General features: G+C 40.4%; 1 protein-coding gene across 1 annotated transcript; it reads right to left on the bottom strand.

Annotated features, from left to right (window-relative positions):
• Positions 1-8,431: 8,431 nt before the first annotated feature.
• ASB15 (ankyrin repeat and SOCS box containing 15) lies at positions 8,432-18,086 on the bottom strand (the record flags this gene model as incomplete). The annotated part of the gene is made up of 9 exons (XM_082309150.1): positions 8,432-9,409; positions 10,898-11,051; positions 11,634-12,204; positions 12,587-12,758; positions 13,473-13,718; positions 15,773-15,931; positions 16,354-16,485; positions 16,583-16,635; positions 17,971-18,086. 9 exons carry the CDS (start codon positions 18,084-18,086, stop codon positions 9,237-9,239), a joined length of 1,776 nt encoding a protein of 591 aa, XP_082165276.1. The 3' UTR covers positions 8,432-9,236.
• Positions 18,087-18,700: the final 614 nt, after the last annotated feature.

Raw genomic sequence — 18,700 nt, 5'->3', positions numbered from 1 at the left:
CATGATACAACGCTGAGCCAGTGGTGATGTTTTTCTATATATGAAATGTCAGCGATGTCCATTCCAGCCATGAGATTAGAGAATTTAAAGATGTTACTAAAGATGGACAAGGTATTTTATTGTAAATGTCTCCCCTGAAGCAGGGGGGAAACTGGCACAGTTAGGTGAGGTTACGAGAGGTTTGGGTCCTTTGGGCCCCTCACTACAAGAAGGACATTGAGGTGCTGGAGCGTGTCCAAAGAAGGGCAACGAAGCTGGTGAAAGGTTTAGAGAATAAGTCTGTGAGGAGCGGCTGAGGGAGCTGGGGTTGTTTAGTCTGGAGAAAAGGAGGCTCAGGGGAGACCTTATTCCTCTGTACAACTACCTGAAAGGAGGCTGTAGCGAGGTGAGCGTCGGTCTCTTCTCCCAAGTAACAAGCAATAGGAGAAGAGCAAACAGCTTCAAGTTGTGACAGGAGAGGTTTAGGCTGGATAGCAGGAAAAACTTCTTCACCGAAAGGGCAGTCAGGCACTGGGACAGGCTGCCCAGGGAAGTGGTTGAGTCCCCATCCCTGGAGGTATTTAAAAGACAGGTAGATGTGGTGCTTAGGGACATGGTTTAGTGGTGGACTTGGCAGTGATAGGTTAACGGTTGGACTTGATGATCTTAAAGGTCTTTTCCAATCTAAACGGTTCTATGATTCTATGTCACCCATGGTAATTTAGGACCCATTCTTTATACGGAGATGGCCAAGGGTGAAGGCCCATGAACACTCTCTAGAACAATTTTAATCAAAGTAATAAGGCTGTAGCACATGGCAAATTACACACACAAAAAGGATGCTAAAACTGTAAACCTAAATACTCACAGGTCAGAAAATGCAGGGATAATATTTGTCCTTGCCTGTTGATGAGCACTGAAACACAGTTCTTAATTCCATAATTCTGTAATCATATACTTTGATCCTAGACCCATGAGTCCCCAGGACCTTTATTCTCATTCAGTGTACAGGAGAGATCATGTGCATTTAATAAACAGCCTTCCAGCATTTTGTTTTGCCCCTGTTCTTCAGCATATCAAGACTACCAATGGCTTTAGTTGTTCAGTGGCCCTTTCAGGAGATGTGAAGGTGTTACTGCCTTCGTGAGGAGGAAGAACAGAGGTACAGAGACCTTAAGATTGAAAGCACCCGCTAATTTGGAGTTCAGGCTTCCCTGTTTGGGGGTATTTGACATTATGCAGCGCTTCAGCTGGTCAGGGCTCAGTTCCTGTGGGCACCAGCCACTGCTGAAGCTGCCCACCACTTCGACAGTTCAGATCAGAAGTTAATTTCACATTCAAATGTTTGATTACAATTAAATTGACTTGTCCAACTTCTGAGAGGAACTCTGCTGCAAAGAGAGGAGCGATTGTGTTTTCCTGTTATTAGCATTCCTGCCTGAAACTTTGTACTCTCATTCCACAGTCCCATTTCTCAGGCATTATATATGTTTGGATTTCTGCAAAAAATGAGCAAAAAAATAGCAGTCTGAGCATCCTGTTACACGTGCCAGGCTACGTGCCCGATCACACCATTATAAACAGCTTAGGAAGAGACCTTGTGCTAGGGAGGTGGCACAGTGAACTTCCTTCCATCACAGAAGGCAGGGGAGCAGAGCGTGAGCCATATGTAGTACGCGAGGGCAGGTTTACACTGGCCACGTTGATGGCTGTTTAGGATGAATCCTCCGAAGTGCTTCACCACCTCCTAACAGAAAACCCAAACTCACCTCCCTGCTGAAATCCTGTATGCAGGGAATAAACCACTTCACGTATAGGCCATGAAAACTCATCACTCAATAGACAGAATTATTAAAAGGTTTGTTCCCTTCAGCACCTGGGCTAAGATGAGATAAAATAAGAACTGGGAGCACTGATTTAATAGGAGCAGGACTCACTCTGCCATTGCAGATACTTGGCACCCAGGTTCCTGGCTTCAAGTGGGATGGAGCCCACTCAGCAGCAGCTAGATTGCAGACAAGACTTTCAATCTTTTCTAGCCTGGGTGATCTATTTTCTTGGTTTTAAAAGAAGAAACACTTCTAAATGTCTTTTTCCTTTCCAAGCAATTAACTATTTCAAGCTGCAGCCCAGGAAACTTTGTTCGGCTTCTCACACATTTCCACACTTTGGGCACATCGGGCCAAAGGCTTAAAGGACGCAAGCGACACCTGAGGGGTGGTACTCACCCCCTGCAGGGCAAAGCCCACAGTTTACATTTTACTTCCACTTGGGTGAGTGCAGGGAAACCTACAAGCAAGCAAAGAGAGGGCTGCGCAACCTTGTCCTCAGGCGCGGGACACGGCCAGCCCCAGGACAGTAGCTATTTCAGTCACGGCTCCTGAGGACAGTCTGTCAGACAGATGCGTTGGCTCGTACTGAGCTGCAGTCCCACGCTGCAGGAACCGGTCCAATTGCCATAGAGCACATTAAAAACAATGCGCCACAGCACGTCTGGGCTTTCCCCATCTCTCCCACTGCCCTTCTCCCTGCAGTGCTCAATCCTGCCTCCCCCACACCGCTTTTGCACCCGTCGCTCCCCAACCAGCCCCTTCCCTCCTGCCGTCCCCTCACGCAGACCCCGAGGCACCAGCCCCTGAGCTTTCCCACCTTCCCCTTTCCTGCCTCCTTGCTGCTGTGCTGCCTTCTCCATCCCTGGCCCTGCAGGGCCCCCTCGCCTGCCCTCCCTGCACAGCCCCTCGCTGTCCTCACCCACCTCCGCAGCCTGTTCCCCGACCTCTCCTCCCTCCCCTCCTTGCACGTCCCCTGTCCTGCCCCCATGCCCCTTGCTGCCTCTCTTCCTCCTCCCGCCTATATCAATTGAGTTACATATAAACATATATGTGTGCCTCAGTTTCTGAATGCTGCTTGTACAGGCCCAGGTTGAATGCCGAGTCCAAATAGGCCTGGAGAGACAAAGGGTCAGCAACCTGGCGTCGGAACAGGACCGCGAGGCAGACTGATGGGACAAGCTGTAGCTCTTTCGCCCAGGAGACTAGCGTAACTTGTGAAAACTGTGCACACCGTACTGTTCCTGAAAAGGATGTGTCATCACCTACATTTAACAGTGGTATCAGCAGAGCAAATGGGATAAAGCATGCACTGAAGGCATTTGCAGGAACAATTTTTCAGCTGCTTTTCTCTATGCCAGATGATTCTGTTGTCCAGTCCATCTCTCTTGGTGATGCTGTAAACAGGGAGTCACACGGGAGAAAAACATCTTTCCCTTCATCCATGCTGGGGAAACAAGAAGTGGGGTAAGTTTAAAGATGATCCTGATCCAAAACCAGTCTTTGCTTGGGAATGGGATTCAGCATCCTAACTCAAAGATGGATTTTTCCCACTGATCCCCTGCAGCACACCCCAGGTTAGTGGGAGGGCAGATTCCAGGTCCAGATTGTAGCTTAACAACTCAGACCCATCACAAACAGTGATCAGCTTTCACTCAAGAACATGTGCATGTGGGCTGCCTTATTGCTCAGCTTAGTTTTGAAAACAGCATTCCCAACAGCTGCTGGGGACATAACCAGAAGTCTATATACAACACTATATACAAACAAGCCACAGGGCAACCACTCATCTAATGTATTTTGATGGTGGGGGTATTTGGGTTGCCTTGCTTGTCAAGAAGACATAAGAGTCATAGCGAGTGAAGAAGTGAATGGGCTCTGATAGTGCTGCTGATGGGAAGAGCATAAGGATGTGTCTTGGAAGGCAAGTCAAGAGGTCAACCTGGCTGCAGGGAAGCACCAGGGTAAAAAATTCATCTGGGTGCAAATAAGAATGTTTCTGGACTACCAAATTTCTCAACCTTTGATTAAAAGAAGGAAAACTCACTGCCCACATTGCAGAGGCACCCAGTGTCCTTCCTGCATGGATCCTGAAGGTCTATTTGATTATACAGAGAGGCATGCAGCTAGGTGCCAAGCATGCAGCAGACTTGGGGTTTATTGCCCCTTTTGCCTACCTGAATCACACTAAAATAGGAAAGGCGAGAGGGACAAATAAATTTTAATAAATGTCACTCCCATTCCCAGTTTTCTTTCCTTCCTACACAGCCAATACTTTTTAATCATCTTGTGTCAGTACAATGTCATGTTCTGTAATAACAGCGTGAGATGAACCTGCTTATCTTGGACAGCACAAACTATTCCTGCCAGGGTTTTGCTCAAAGCAAGTGCTTCTTCACATCTCTACAGACTGGCCATTTCCTCGGTGCCAGTTTCTGCCACACCAAAAGGATAAACTGCTTTGCACACGATGATGATCTTAATGCTCCTGCTTTCACATAGCTGCTCTTATCCCTCAGGAAGAATCTCTGTGCTTTACAAACACTGCCAACAGATTTACAAACTATATATAGAAATCATTTCACTCGCTACTGATGTACAGACATACGGTGACCACAGCAGCTGTTTGGAATTACATCGTGATATTGCTCAACAGGTTTGGACGGGAAGTAGAGGCCACTGTATTGCAAAGAAAGCAGAAGAGGAACTGCTGCGTGCACAAAAAATGTGGGTTTTGGAAGTGCAGTTTGAGTGGGACGCTGTTTAGGCATCTGCAGTTAGCCTATTCTGTCCCAAAAAAGCATGATAAAATAGGTAACATCAGCCAATGTAAGCATTATATTATTTGTGGTGGTATTTGCAAATATACCATAGTTGCATGTCCAGGTCAGGTAGTTATTAAATTATAAGTGATTATAAAAAGTGTACGGACTTAATCCTTTGTTGAATGCCTTAGTCCCAGATGGTTCTCCCAAACCTACAGTTTGCCATTCAGATAAAAAATTTGTTCTATTTCTTCATACACAGAGAGCAATACAGGTACATACTTCTATATTTAGCATGTCCTTGGGTTTTGTCACTTTTTTTAACCGTGTGTGTTTATGAAGATTTTTTTAAAAAGGAGATCCCAGCAATACAAACAAGTGATGTAATTCATAGGGAATTAAATCCAAGCAGCAGTACTAAGTAAGTAAATTCTCTACTTTATTGTCTTTCTTTTTGTCTATTTTTTAAATAGTCCATATTAATGATGACGGGAGTTCTGGGCACCATATCTACCGTGCGCATAATATGCAGACAAAAGGCAATGGTTTTGCCTGATCAAATAGAGAGATTTCTACTGAAAATGTGAATTTTGAAAATTAAATGTAAATACCTTGTACATGTCACCAGAGCTACACTGTTATATCAGTCTTATGACTACTAACAATTTACTAATATATTTTTACAGCTTTTCAGGAGAACCATGAAACACAGGTTCCTCAGGGAATATTTCTCCTGATCTAGGTACCTCTTTTGCTGGTGTGAGTGACGGTTAAGGGAGCATTTCAGAGAGAAAATGCTTCCCATTGCAATATATACGTTAAATATTTATACAGTAATTTGGTGCACTTACCCATGTACTTCTTTCCGATTTATCCAGCATTCGTCCTGGTAAAGCATCAGGATGGATTTCTTTGAAGACTGCTCCATGCATTTGGAGACAGACAGTGTATTTTTGAATGAAGGTCATTACCTGTAGGGTGCAGAAAAGGCCTCTGAAGGATAGACACCTTGGGTTGCAAGGTGCCAGTTTTAATTACTGCAGCCTAAACAAACAATTTCCAGTGGAAAGGTCAGGGAGAGAACAAGCCAGAATAGGGCCATTAAGGCTGAAAATCACTTTGGCTGGAATTACTTTTCTTGATACCATTTTCCTGAGTGGAGATCTATACATCCTAAGGCTCAGAGGAAAAAAAGTGGGTGGAGGCTAAAAAAGGACTGATTTGGCAGGCAGAGTACACCAGGGAGGCAAAGCTGGCTACACAGAAGACAGAGAGGTGAGGGCAAGAGACTGTTGATTAGGTGCATGTTAAAAAGGGAGTGATGGAAAAGCAAAAGAGATGAGACCTCTTCTACAGAGATAAGTTCTCATGAATTTATGCCACTTTTCTCCATGCAAACCATAAATGGAGTTGGAATTTTTAGAAGCCTTTTTCTATCGCAAGTAAGGGTCAGAAAAAATCCCTTTGCCCTACTGCAAGGTAGACACAAAAGGGTCCGTGGCTTTGTGACTGTGTTTTTCCATGCATGACTCCCGTACGACCAGCAATAGCCTGAGAAAGGGCAGCTCAGGCACAAAGAGCCCAAGCCAGAACACCGACTGCTGCAGTGAAACAGTAAAATTTTTCCCCCTTGATACCTGGAAGAAGGATTTGCCGTGCCAGCTCCCAAGATTAGATGGTAGCCATGCATGGAAGTTTCATGGAAGGCACAAGACATTATGGTCCCTACAGGGAACAGCTGGTCATATACAGAACTCATGGCTATGGTTCGGTCCTTCACCGAGCTATGAAAACACTTACAGCTACAAAGTCCATCTTGCTGGTGCTGCACAGGCTGACGTAACCACTGTTGAATGTCTGGCTCCTTGGAGAGCTCATCAGCCTGGTGCAGCTGCTTGTGTCAGATTTTATGAGAAACAGAGACCAAAGGATACCTCTGCTTTCAAACATTTTCCCCAAACCAATAGGAGTCCCTACCCCAGCACATGCCTGAATCAATGCCAGGGCATTTAATTACTTCTAGGCAACATCGTCCATGGGGTGGACATGCCATGGAATTGGGTTGCGGTGGAACACCCCATGAGTCACACCCAAATAGCAGAGAAAATTAAATCCCAGCATTGCAAGGGTTCAATCACAGTCCAAGCAGGGAAAAAAGGAGTCGTTTTTTTCCTACCAATTTCTTCTTACAGCTGGGGCTGCTGCCTTTGCCTCTTTTCACACAACCACCAGTCCTGGACCAGCTACATTTCCTGCTACCACCAGCATGTACTCAACTCCATAAAAGTAGTATTCAATGGTCTGGCTGCAAAACATGGGAATCGAAAGATTTGTGTTCATTTCCTAGCTGTGCCATAAGCATGACAGGGGGTAAACAGCTCCCTTTCTGTGTCTATCTCACCTTATATTCCATTTAAAACAAAGTCTTGTCCTTCCTGCCTCCATTCAGTTCACAGATGCCTTGGAAGCATTAAAGATGCTTTCTCATAATGTTGTACTTCCTTTAGCATCCGGGGGGGCAGGGAAAAGTCTTCAATGTTGAAGGACAGAAAAGGTTTAAAACAGGATTAGGCCACCTTCTATAACAGGCTAGCAAACAACAAAAAGGGCCCAGATGTATTGTTTAGAAGATAAACACAATAATATGTCTTTTTAGCTTACCTAATGATATTCTAAGGACTAGTTCATGATATTTTAAACACTTGGGGCAATGCTCTGTCCTAGAGCTGAATACTTTGATGCCACAGGCAATGTAACTATTGCCTGAGGCGTGTATAAAGTCCTAAATATAAACCTTGGCCCATGAACTAAAATTACTAATGGAATTTGGCTCTAGCCACAGAAAGGGTTTAAAATCTCCTGTCTAAAGCCCCATTTGATCATGTTTCCTTTGCTGGTTGCAGTATACTGTATCAGATATGTGGCTACCCAGATTCTTGTGTTATGGTCACTGTATTCATGAAAATTACTGCTATTTAAGCCTTATTATTATTAAGCCCGTATTCCTGTTTAGGAATTCCCACACTGAAATATCAGTTTATAGGTTACCCAGCATACATGCATTTAGCCTGGTATGTCCAGGATGTATTGGCCAGCGGAGCCTTGACTGCAGACAGCCACGTTGGGTTCATTGGGCACTCTGTGCTCAGGCCATGCCTGGAGTCACCAGTCACCCGGGGCATCCTCCTGTCACGGGCCTGGCCCAGGTGCCGGATACCCAAGAAATTCTTCACAAGTGACCAAATTCTTCTTTTTCATCCTGGTCAAAATTTCTGGCAAATAAACAGAGGACAGGTCTTGGAAAGCCAGATGAATAGTAGTCCTAGTGAGAGCAGAAGCAGCAATTAAGCCTTCTGTTCAACCTTCTACATGTCCCGGACCAGCAATTTTCACTCTTTCCATTTGCTCCTGTAAATCTGTTGTGAGGAAGGACAGACTCACAAAGGACTGATATAGCTGCCTTTGGAAGTGGAATTTACATCTCTGGCTGAGGTGTTAATAAGTTATATATGACATCTGGCAAATAAGGAGAAGTTCTGAAGAACAGGGAGAGCCAGTGTAGGGAGCAGGGCAGACGGATGCTTGAGCTGACCTTTGGTTTGCCTGAGTGTGTGTATGTGTGTGATAACCAGCATATCTCTTAAATTCCATGTTTAGCTAAACTCTGACTCTGCACTAAGTAATCCTGACATCCACCAACTGAAATCTTTTCTTAGTTTAGGGGGTTTGCATTCTTTTTTCTTTTTTTTCCCCCAAGATGGAAGGGATTGTAGAACAGCAAAGGGAGTAAGTGCAATCCACTTTTAATCGAATAATTCAACGAATATTTAATCAGATGTGTTTTTCTCTAGACGTGCAGAAGCATACTGCCAAGTGCATCACAGCATGACTGAGGGCGTTGTTTAGTCTGGTCGAGACGTGATCTGCCAAAACTCTGCAAGAACCATAATTAAAGTCATGATATTGCAACATTTCTCAACCAAGGGGATATACTGCTCGATTTCCTGGTTTGTTTGTCCATCAAAATCTACTCTTTCTTTAAAACAGCCTACTTAAAGCCCCTCAAATTTTGCCAAGCCTTGAAACATGTAGTACTGGCACACACAGCAGTCGTACCTGGGAGCAAACACTTTGCAAAAATAGCTGAAAAGAATCTTCTAAGTGTTTGGAGAACTTTGCAATAGGCCCATGATCTTCAAAGTACAAAATGTGCTACATTTCAGGCCAATTACATGACAGAGAAATGCATTTAGTGGTTTAATTTTCTTTGCCAAGCTAAATTTGACACTTATTTTCTTTTACAGATAAACTAGTGCCATAAACGGAGAGCAGCAATTGTATTTATCATCTTCATTGGGAAGTCCATCATGAAAATTCTTCTTTTATCCTTTATTCATCTGAATTCCCATTTAGAGTGTACTGTTCTACATAATTATTACAGCATCCTTATTCTGATTTTAGCCTATATTTGGATAGTACAATGTTGTGTTAAAACATGAGCTTTAATGTACTAGTTTTGAAGAAAAATTTGTTCCCATAAAAGAACTAGTAACAAATATCAGAATGTTGTGAATGTAGATGAAACACCAAGCAGCTCTTTAGCTAGTAAAAAATAGTGGGGAAATGAGTCAAATTACAGACTGTACACAGTTATTTTTAAAAACTATTCTAAATGTATCCCTTTTCCATACAGATCATATTCTTTATATAGGATATAGTTCTTGAGAACTGGTGGAAGCGGAAACTTCTTCATGGATGACAGTTTCTGGAGTCTCCTTAACCCCAAGAGTTTACGTATTTTCAGACGACACAGATGTTTCAATGGGCGAGGATTATCTAAAAATAATAGTGAGAGAGAAATGGTGGAAAAATCAATGCCATTAACAATGATTGTAAGCCAGTTCACAATCTCAAAACATGCTCTAATAAAATTAATATCAAAATCTATTACCTTGGGGCATTATTATTTTGCCACTTCTGAATAAAATACCATTCTTTTCACTTCAGAATTGTGATGATACACAATGCCGATATTAATCAAACTTCTGTCAGATATCTGCTTAATATTATTGTCTCACTTTTGGAAATACGCACACTGTCTCCAAAGCACCTGTTTGACCACCTAAAGCAGGACTTTTTTAAGCATAATCAATGGCAACTGATAAACGATCTCTTCTTTCCCTAGGTGCACCTTTTAAAAATTGCATGTTGAGGCCAGCCATGGCACCTTCCATTTCTGCTGGATCAATAAGGCACCAGGACCAGACCTTACCATGCTTGGGCCTGCTGAGTCTTCTAAACAAATACTTATCAGAATTTACATCAGTCAAAGAGCTCAGTTTAATTTAGCCTTCCTGAGCATAACAAAAACTTTCACCGTAATTGAAATATCAGCAGTGAAGAGTTACCAAATAATAAGTTACTAAATTATTTGGATGTTCCAGTGACACTAACAGAAAGGAGTTCCTCTGCATGCCAGTGTAAAATACTGAAGCAAAATTAAATACAGGGTACCAGTTTTAAACCTAAATATTTTAACAGCTGATGTTAAATCAAATTCTATTTGAAATTAAAAAAATCAAGAGTCAAATAAAATTAATTCATGCAAAGAGAACATTCAATACATTCCCCAACAGATTTTTTTAAGTTAAGGTGGGTGAAACCTATCTCTGGTGCCACCAATGGTGGGCGGTCACGGCTAATGTGTACTTTAAAAGTAAAGCATGCATAAGAAATATCATTCAATTACAGTATTATTAATGGCAACTCTAGATGTCTATCATGTAAATCAGAGTTAGGAAATGATGGTACACCGATCGCCATGGCACACTCATTGTCACCTGCCACCTTGAACATAATGGGATCTAAAATATGCTCTTATGATAATCCTTGAACGATTAATAGACTTGAGAGATCAAGGGAGCAAAAAGAAGGATGGAAGTGTGAACAATATACCTCAATAAAAAAAGCTGTATCGCATAGCTGTGCAATGACTGGTGTCCCATGGGTTAATAAGGAGTTTGAGAAATACCTCAGTGGTCTTGCTTAACTAAAAGGGCTTCCCACACAACAGTGACATTCCTTATGAGATTAATTCTCACCAAATGGAAGTTTGCCATATTCCAGTTCGATTAACTAATTTATGACCAGTGGTAACAGGTAAAGATCTGTCTCAGTCTGAGGAGTGGATGACAGTCAAAACCTGGTTCTTAGCTAGTACACATTTGGACTGCTAAAACACTTTGGATGAATGTGACCTGACATAAGCAATTAAAGTCTCCTATAAAAAATCATAACATCATTAACTGGAAGTTAGATATTTACCCAATATCTGACGTATCTCTGTCCACTCTTTCTGTGTTTCTAAGACAAACTTAATTTTTGTGCATAGAGGAACATAATCCATGTAATCTATAAAAACACGAACCACTTGTCCTGCTAAATGTTTCAACCAAGGAACAGCAATAAAGTCACAGAACTGAAAGGGAAAACACATCGAGTCATAATTTCAAAATCTGTGCAGAGGAATGCCAAAATAACACATTTTAAAGCAATCACACAAGATAATTTAAACAAAGTATTAGCAATGACCTTTAACAGTCATAAATTGATGCCTCGGTAGGTTACTTTAAAAGCCATTTTCTTCCATGCTTAACTTTTGTGATCCCTTAATTCATCTGGACAGGCCTGAAGACCAATAATTATTATAACAATGCTATAATTTGTGGCACTGTTTGTTCAACAGCAATACATCTATCTTTGGAAACACATCTACTCTATTGGTTAGGATAGGAACAGAAATTCCAGGATCCTGCTTCATGATTTCTTAAAATATCCTTCCTAAATCTCCAATATACAAACCCCAAACTAAAACCACTCCATGTACCTAATTTTTTCTATCTCAGAGTAGAAAATGAAAAATGGCTGGTTTATTTTTAGGGTGTTTTTAGGTGGATTTTGCCAGTATGTTAATCTTAATTCTGCACAATAATCTGGAATGTTTAAAGCTGACTAATGAAAAGAGCAAAGTGAAGAGAAGGAAGGAAGGTTATGTATTTACTGGATTATCCTTTATTACAGAAGAAGTCCACCCGGGGAGAATCTCTTCCTCTGGAGTTGACCACACAAAAGAATTTCCAAAGATATCTTGATGCATACAGTCAAAACACATCTCCACATTATATCCGTGATTGAGCAACAGCCTGAGCATCACCTCATCATTCAAGGCATACTGAATGGCACTAGGGAAATGCGTATCATTAACCAACATAAAGTAGCAATTGACGTTTGCTCCATAAGATAGGAGCAGCCTTACAATTTCATGGTTGCCAGCTCTCACTGCCACAAGAAGACAGTTTAAAGGATCCTTGTTTGGATTTGCCCCTGCTTTGAGCAATATTTCAGTGCAAAGAATGTCGTTGTTAGAAACAGCAAAATAAAGTGCAGTTTTCCTTTCATCATCGTAACTATTTGAAATGTGTTCAGCCAAGAGAGTATTGACATCAAAACCATTTTCAATGAGGAGCTCCAGACACTGAGAATTCTGGCCATCTGCTGCTGAGTGAACAGGGCTTAACCCACTTTTCTGGATTGCATGTTGGGATGTGACTGGAATGAGATACTTCAGGGCCCTAAAAAACAGTGAATAATACTAGTTAGGCATCGCTTCCTTGTGTGAAGAAAATGACCCTCGTCCAGATATATGCTAAATTACCAGCTAGACACTTCACAAAAGAAGATCCAAACACAGAAGCACCAGTTTTGAGCACTGTCAAATAGGACTTCATGTTTAAGTTGTTTCAGTGGTTTTCACTTAGTTCTAAGGAGCATGTTTTACATTTTGCTTTGTTTATGGTAAAAAACACTTCAAAGTTAATTCAAACTAATGTAACATAGGCATTTCTGAAATATAAATCATCTGTACGTTTGCAAGTTTACCACAGAGTCTTCTTCAATGTGACCTTGTGCCACACTGTATCTTAAAGAAAACGTAAAGTCCAAGCTCATACTCACAGGTAATGCCCCTCATAAGCCGCTTTGTGTATGGGAAGCAGCCCTGCCTTATTAGGCACGTTGCCACTTCCTCCATATTCCAAAAGAAGGGCTATGCAGTCTGGATTACCTCCTCCAGCTGCTTCAAACAGTATCGATGCACCATCATCTGCTGAGGCCTGGACATCTCCACCTTGCAGGAGGATGCAGAGTTTATAATTATATCCAAAGTGATTTGCAGATAATCATAAAAACAAGGCCACAGTACTTTCCTCTTCATTTTCAGATGTATTTAAGTTAAAACTTTACTAAAACAAGAAATAGGTCTTGTGGCAAATTTAAAACTCAAAGGCAAAACAAGAGTTGTACAAGTTCAAATGCTCACCTGAGTGGGGTCTGCTTTGACCGTAAGTGTTAGAACTGAGGATTTTCAAAATTCTGGCATATTTCAAAAATACTTAATTTCATTAATACCAATATAATTCTGTGGAAGAAAGGGAGGAAAGGAGGGAGGGAGGGAGGGAGGGAGAGAGAGAGGGAGAAAGGAAAGAAAGAAAGAAGGAAGGAAGGAGGGGGGGAGGGAGGGAGGGAAAAAGGGAGGGGAGGGAGTGGAGTAAAGAGAAATAAAGAAGGGCAAGAAGGGCATGTATAGCAGTATGTCCCTCCTTGATTGAAATGGATTGGTATCAACTCTGCCACTCCTCTCACATGCATTATGGAAATGTGTAAGCGTCACTCCAGTCTAGCAGGAACACTCATAGATGCTTCCTTTCCTTCCAAGAAACCAAATCTTCTCATTCATCACTACTCTTTCTTTCCTTTTCCATGATCACCCTAAAATACCTCAGCAACCAGGGAAGATGTATGCCAGTGCAGATGTGTATTTCCCTTTTACCTGACTACATACCTTTATGAATAAGATGTTCTAGCACCTCACAGTGACCATATTCAGCAGCAACACCCAATGGTGTTACTCCATATCCATCCTTAAGGTTCACATTTCCACCATTCTTCAGAAGAAGAGCAACAATGTCTTTACGTCCCTGTTTTGCAGCTTCATGCATTGCTGACCAACGTTTTACACACGGCTGGTGGATACTGCAGTTGTGTTTAATCAGAGTGGATACCATTTCAAAAGAGCCCCTTCTTACAGCTGTAAGATATTTAAAAAAGGAAGAAAATAATACAATTACATTTTCAGGTATGTTGTCTTGAAAGTTGAAGACATCTAATAAGTTTAGAAAAGCTTTTCCTTGTGTACTGATATGAGGAAATTAAAAATATTTCCAGTCCTACAAATCTGGGAATCCAATTTACTGGTCAGCTGCTTGGGAAATCAAGGTAAACCAATACAAGCTGGAAAACATGTCAGTTTGGAGCACGGAGGGCAAAAGCAACACCACTTCAATTCCGACAAAGCAGAGGCAGGTGTATCACAAGGAAAAGCAACAATAAAAATAACATAATATTTGAATATGGTCCTTCCTTCTAAATTTGGTGCAAACATTACAGTGTCCCCAGAAAATTCTGCTTGTGACTTTGTCACCTGGTAACTCTAATCCTGGTGTGTACTCAGTGGTTGTTGTCAGCCAAAGTACAGTTGACATCTGTCATACTTAAAGGCCATGTTCTGCCCTTTTGAGGTTCCAGGTTTGAAATTTTCATGGCTAACCACACCTGCAAATTATTTACATATAAAATAGTGATCCTGAGTAAGAGTCTAATTTTACTTCTGAACTACCCTTTGGAATAGCAGATCTCTCCACTGACTGGTGGGGCAGCTGAGAGAGATCAGCGTCATAGGGTTAGCAAATTTAACTTTTGTGAATGTCCCGTTATACAAGTAAGAAGGTTTTTAAGAAGCAACAGTCTTCATAATTATCCACAATTGCTTTGAAGTAGAGTATTACCAAATGTAACTGGAAGCAGAAATCATCCCACTAGATGGAGACTTCTTCAGCATTTACCTTTGTACTGAGGAGCCCTTTAATCCAGAGCTTTAAAATTAAAAGAGGTAACTAAATCATAAGCATCATCTATTAAGTGTTAAGCACCTGATCCTCTATTTCACTGAGATTAAGATTGAAATGTATGACACACAACAATATCTACATCCACATTTTCAGCACTAAGTGACACAAAAACATAAAAAGCATCACATAAACAATACACAGCTGACAAACCTTTAGGAGTTTGTATAGAGAAATATTTAGGAAAATAAATTGGCATTATAAGGAGGAAAGACCCTTATCATAAGGTCTAGTTAACTCTTTGCAGGATTCATTAAAAGCAAAGGCTGAAAATAGCTTAAAAATTTCACAGACTTACAATTATTGAAAAGAGCTGAAACAATGCAAAGCAAGACATTGCAGAGGAACCCTCGAGAAATGCCTCAGGGCCTTAGAATGTTAATACGGTAATTGCATCTGATGAAAGTTAACAAAAATTCAGAGAACTGAACATTTTAATACTGATAATTGTATTATATATTGTATTTTATTATATTGTAGTAATTTCACAGATTGATTCTCTTCAGAAGAATGGAGATGTTTTGACATTCGACAGAAATTAGAAGCTAATATAGCTAAATTACTCATGTATAGTAAAGCTCATTTAAGTCTGTCAATACCACAAAATCTTCCAAAGGAATAACCTTTCTTTAGATTGGGGTATTACTTACAAATGCAGTTGAAGCTTATTTTCAGGGCAAGAGGGGAGGGAAATGAGATGGGAAACTTTGAAATTGAAAATGCCTGCCTACTTCTGAAGAAACCACCCAATAAAACTAAAAATCTCCAATAACCTCCAGAAAAAGTACATTCAAGTTAAAGCAACAGCTTATTCTTGTACCATACTTGTACTTTAAGATGGGCAAATAGGACCAGGTTGGTAAACATTTTACAACATCTGAAGACACCAAGAAGGTGCCTTGAACAAAAAAAATAGGTCTCACTTTCTTAGGAGCAGCTCAGCAATCACCTAAAGCACAAGGAGCATCTGTAAGAGCAGCTCAGTGATCACCAAAAGCATAACAAGCGCTGAACTGGATGTTGGGCACATTTCACTAAGTGCTGGGCATTTAAGTTCATCTAAAAAGATGACCAGCACCTAAACCACACAAGCCAACAGGATTACTCGTGTGAGTACTTAGCGGAGAGGAAGTGCTGCCATTCACTTTGCTTAAACCCAGGGAGAGGAGGCAATTACCAATAAGAAGTGGAGTTTCTCCTTTGTCATTTGTGGTATTGGGCCAAACACCCTTTTCCAGTAACGTTCGTACATTTTCCACCAAGCCAGCTTTTGCTGCCAAAGTTAATGGTGTTTCTCCATCGCACGTTTTGTATTCCCACATTGTTTTATAAGATGCTAGAGGTAAGAAAGTGAGAAAAGATAAAGCAAAATTAAAGCACAAGGCTGTTAACACATACACATATACCAGAAATCCTTAAATGCTAAGTCTTTATGAAAATTACTTGTAATTATGTTTAACTTAACCTAACTAGTACTGCCAAACACACTGAATACTGAACAGTAATTCTTGCTCTGTCTGTAGGTTTCTGAACAAAACGTTAAAAACCATCCAAGTTCTTTGCTGGTAAATTGATGCAACTTTCCCAAAAAGAAGATTTGCCTGAGTATTTATACAACACAAGCAATATGCTCCATGAAGGATTTGATGATACTTTTTTTTAGTAAACAGTTCTAGCCTGTTGTTGTGGATGGCTGCTTATTGTTCTACGTTTCTTTGCTGCTCCCCTTAACTTGTGGGATATTTTTACCTTACTCACCATCTAAAATGATTTCAAGTATTTGCTGAATTGGCTGAGCTGCAGCCTCATGCAATGGAAACCACCCTCTTTCATCAGCTTCATCCAAAGCATATTTCTGTTTCACAAGTTCTTGGAGCCCAAATACTTGACCTTAAAAAAATCCAACAGATAAACAAGATGCAGTTGGAAAAATAATATAAGGGAAGCCCAGTTTTGCAAAGGGACTATTTTATTTTAGGATTTTTACCTTGCTTTATGGATGTTACAATTTTCCTATTTTCCTCACTAAGTGGTACAAAACTATCAAAAAAAGAGCAGAAAATAGAAAATATAAACAAAAAGTAGATGCATTATATTATTTATTCAATATTTTCCATTAGGTTCTCATCTGAGCCAACTTCCCGTTGAATACATCAACTACAATCTTGATGAGCCTTGTGACCTCCTAAGTTATGCCTGTATTGTGGACCTTCAGAGTACCCAAAGTTCTTGAGTTAGGTGCAATTTCTGCTGCAGGCTGACCTGATAAATCTCCTAATTTAGTAAAGAATTCTGATGTGGACTAAAAAGCTGTATTTGCCCCACACTACAGAAATAAGCCCTTCAGATTCAGAAACCTTAGACAGTGAATGATAATGTGATGGCATCAGAATGTCAATATTCACTAATGAAGAAGAGTTTGACGATATCAATGATACCATTTTCCCTGAAAAAGAGTTGCAATGTTTTTAACAATATCATTTAAACCTCCATGAGATGGAAGTTAAATGCTGGTGCCCGCTAGTTCCTAGAGATATTTTGGTGATAAAAGCATATTAAAAAATAGGTCAGATTTAATAAAAAAAAAAAATTAAAAATGGCCAAATAACAAGAGCACCCAGTGGCTCTGCTGAGAGTCTTCAGTGAAAAGGGAGATTCCAGTCCCATGGGGACCCAAACCTTCATGAGATCCCACAGGAAACGAGGAAAAGTTAACAGGCCCCCAAGACTTAGAGTTCTACATCTTTCCATTTTAGACAGGGCAATCTACAAAATGTATTTATGGGATTATTGCCAAAGAATTTACTATTAAGACAAAGTTTAGCTTTGTTTCACACATACATTTTTCATAAGAAGGTAAATGGCCTGAAAAGCTAAGGGAAGTATTAGTTTAGCCAAGTGAATCTCATCTCCCTAAGCTCTCATCACCCCACGTAGCTCAGCTGAGCCCTACATTTCCTAATCACAGGAACCACTCTTAACCATAACATTAATGTCACGTATGAACCCTTGCTGGAACACCCCTGTGGGTTTTTTGTCATTGTTGTTCCGGTTTGGATTTTTCTCATACAATTATGTATCTGAGTGTGCAGGGAAAGAGTGGGACACTGTTACGATACAGAGCAGATAGATTACTAACAAATCCAAATTTATTGCCTTCAAATTTGAGGGTTTAGAAATGTTTGAGAAAAACAAAATCAACATTTCTATTTTGTTTACTCTTTTCAATCATTGCTTCAGACAGAGCTTCACTGAGAAAGAGGCATAATAGTCAAACTAAGAACCGTTTTAAGCATGATATAAGGCTCTAAATATTGATGTCTCAAAACACTTAAAATATGGCATAATCTCTAACACATACTGAATTGACAGTACCTGTCATTATAGCTGGAAGACACTGGTGGTTTGGCCCCATTTGATTCTTGAATGCTAAGCTGTACGGCATACTCAGTGAGGAGATCTTCAACCAAATCTTCTCTTTCGTCCATCATTTTTTATGGTGAGCTATAACGATGAGCTATTTTGAAATACACATAAAAATATACTGCAAAGGATCATATCCTGCTTAACATGTTTTTTATAATAAAATCAGGTATTTCCATCAATTTCTTTTAATTTAATATGTTTTGGTGAGTTTATTCCTATTTAAAAATTACAAAATTCCTGTTTAAAAACGATGATAGAAAAGAAAATAACAAAGAAACATTTACTACTAGACATGCCATTTAGGAAAAGTTCTTTTTATTGTTCACACGCTACATTCGTCATCTACAGACAAATACTGGACAATTTGTGAACCATAAAAAGAGACTTTTCCTCTTTAGAAAGCCGTGGTCATCAAGTCAGTGAATGTATGATTTCCATACAAGCATGAATAGTTATTGCCTCATGAACGATTCCTAATCAAACACAGGCATTCACAAGGAATTCATGAATGTAAACGCAAACACATACACATTAAAAATTATAGAGACAAAAAAGAAAAACACTCAAATTATTTGAGATTTATTTACAGAGAGGGTCTGCAGTTCAGAATGAAACACGTGACCACTTCTAAGGGTGATCACACAACGTACTTATTCAGGATTTAAACAAACATCAAATT

The sequence above is a fragment of the Platalea leucorodia genome (genome assembly GCF_965183815.1).
Source record: "Platalea leucorodia genome assembly, chromosome: 4".
Lineage (NCBI taxonomy): Eukaryota > Metazoa > Chordata > Aves > Pelecaniformes > Threskiornithidae > Platalea > Platalea leucorodia.
The sequence above is the reverse complement of the archived record's forward strand: the minus strand, read 5'-3'. Positions and strand labels throughout refer to the sequence as shown.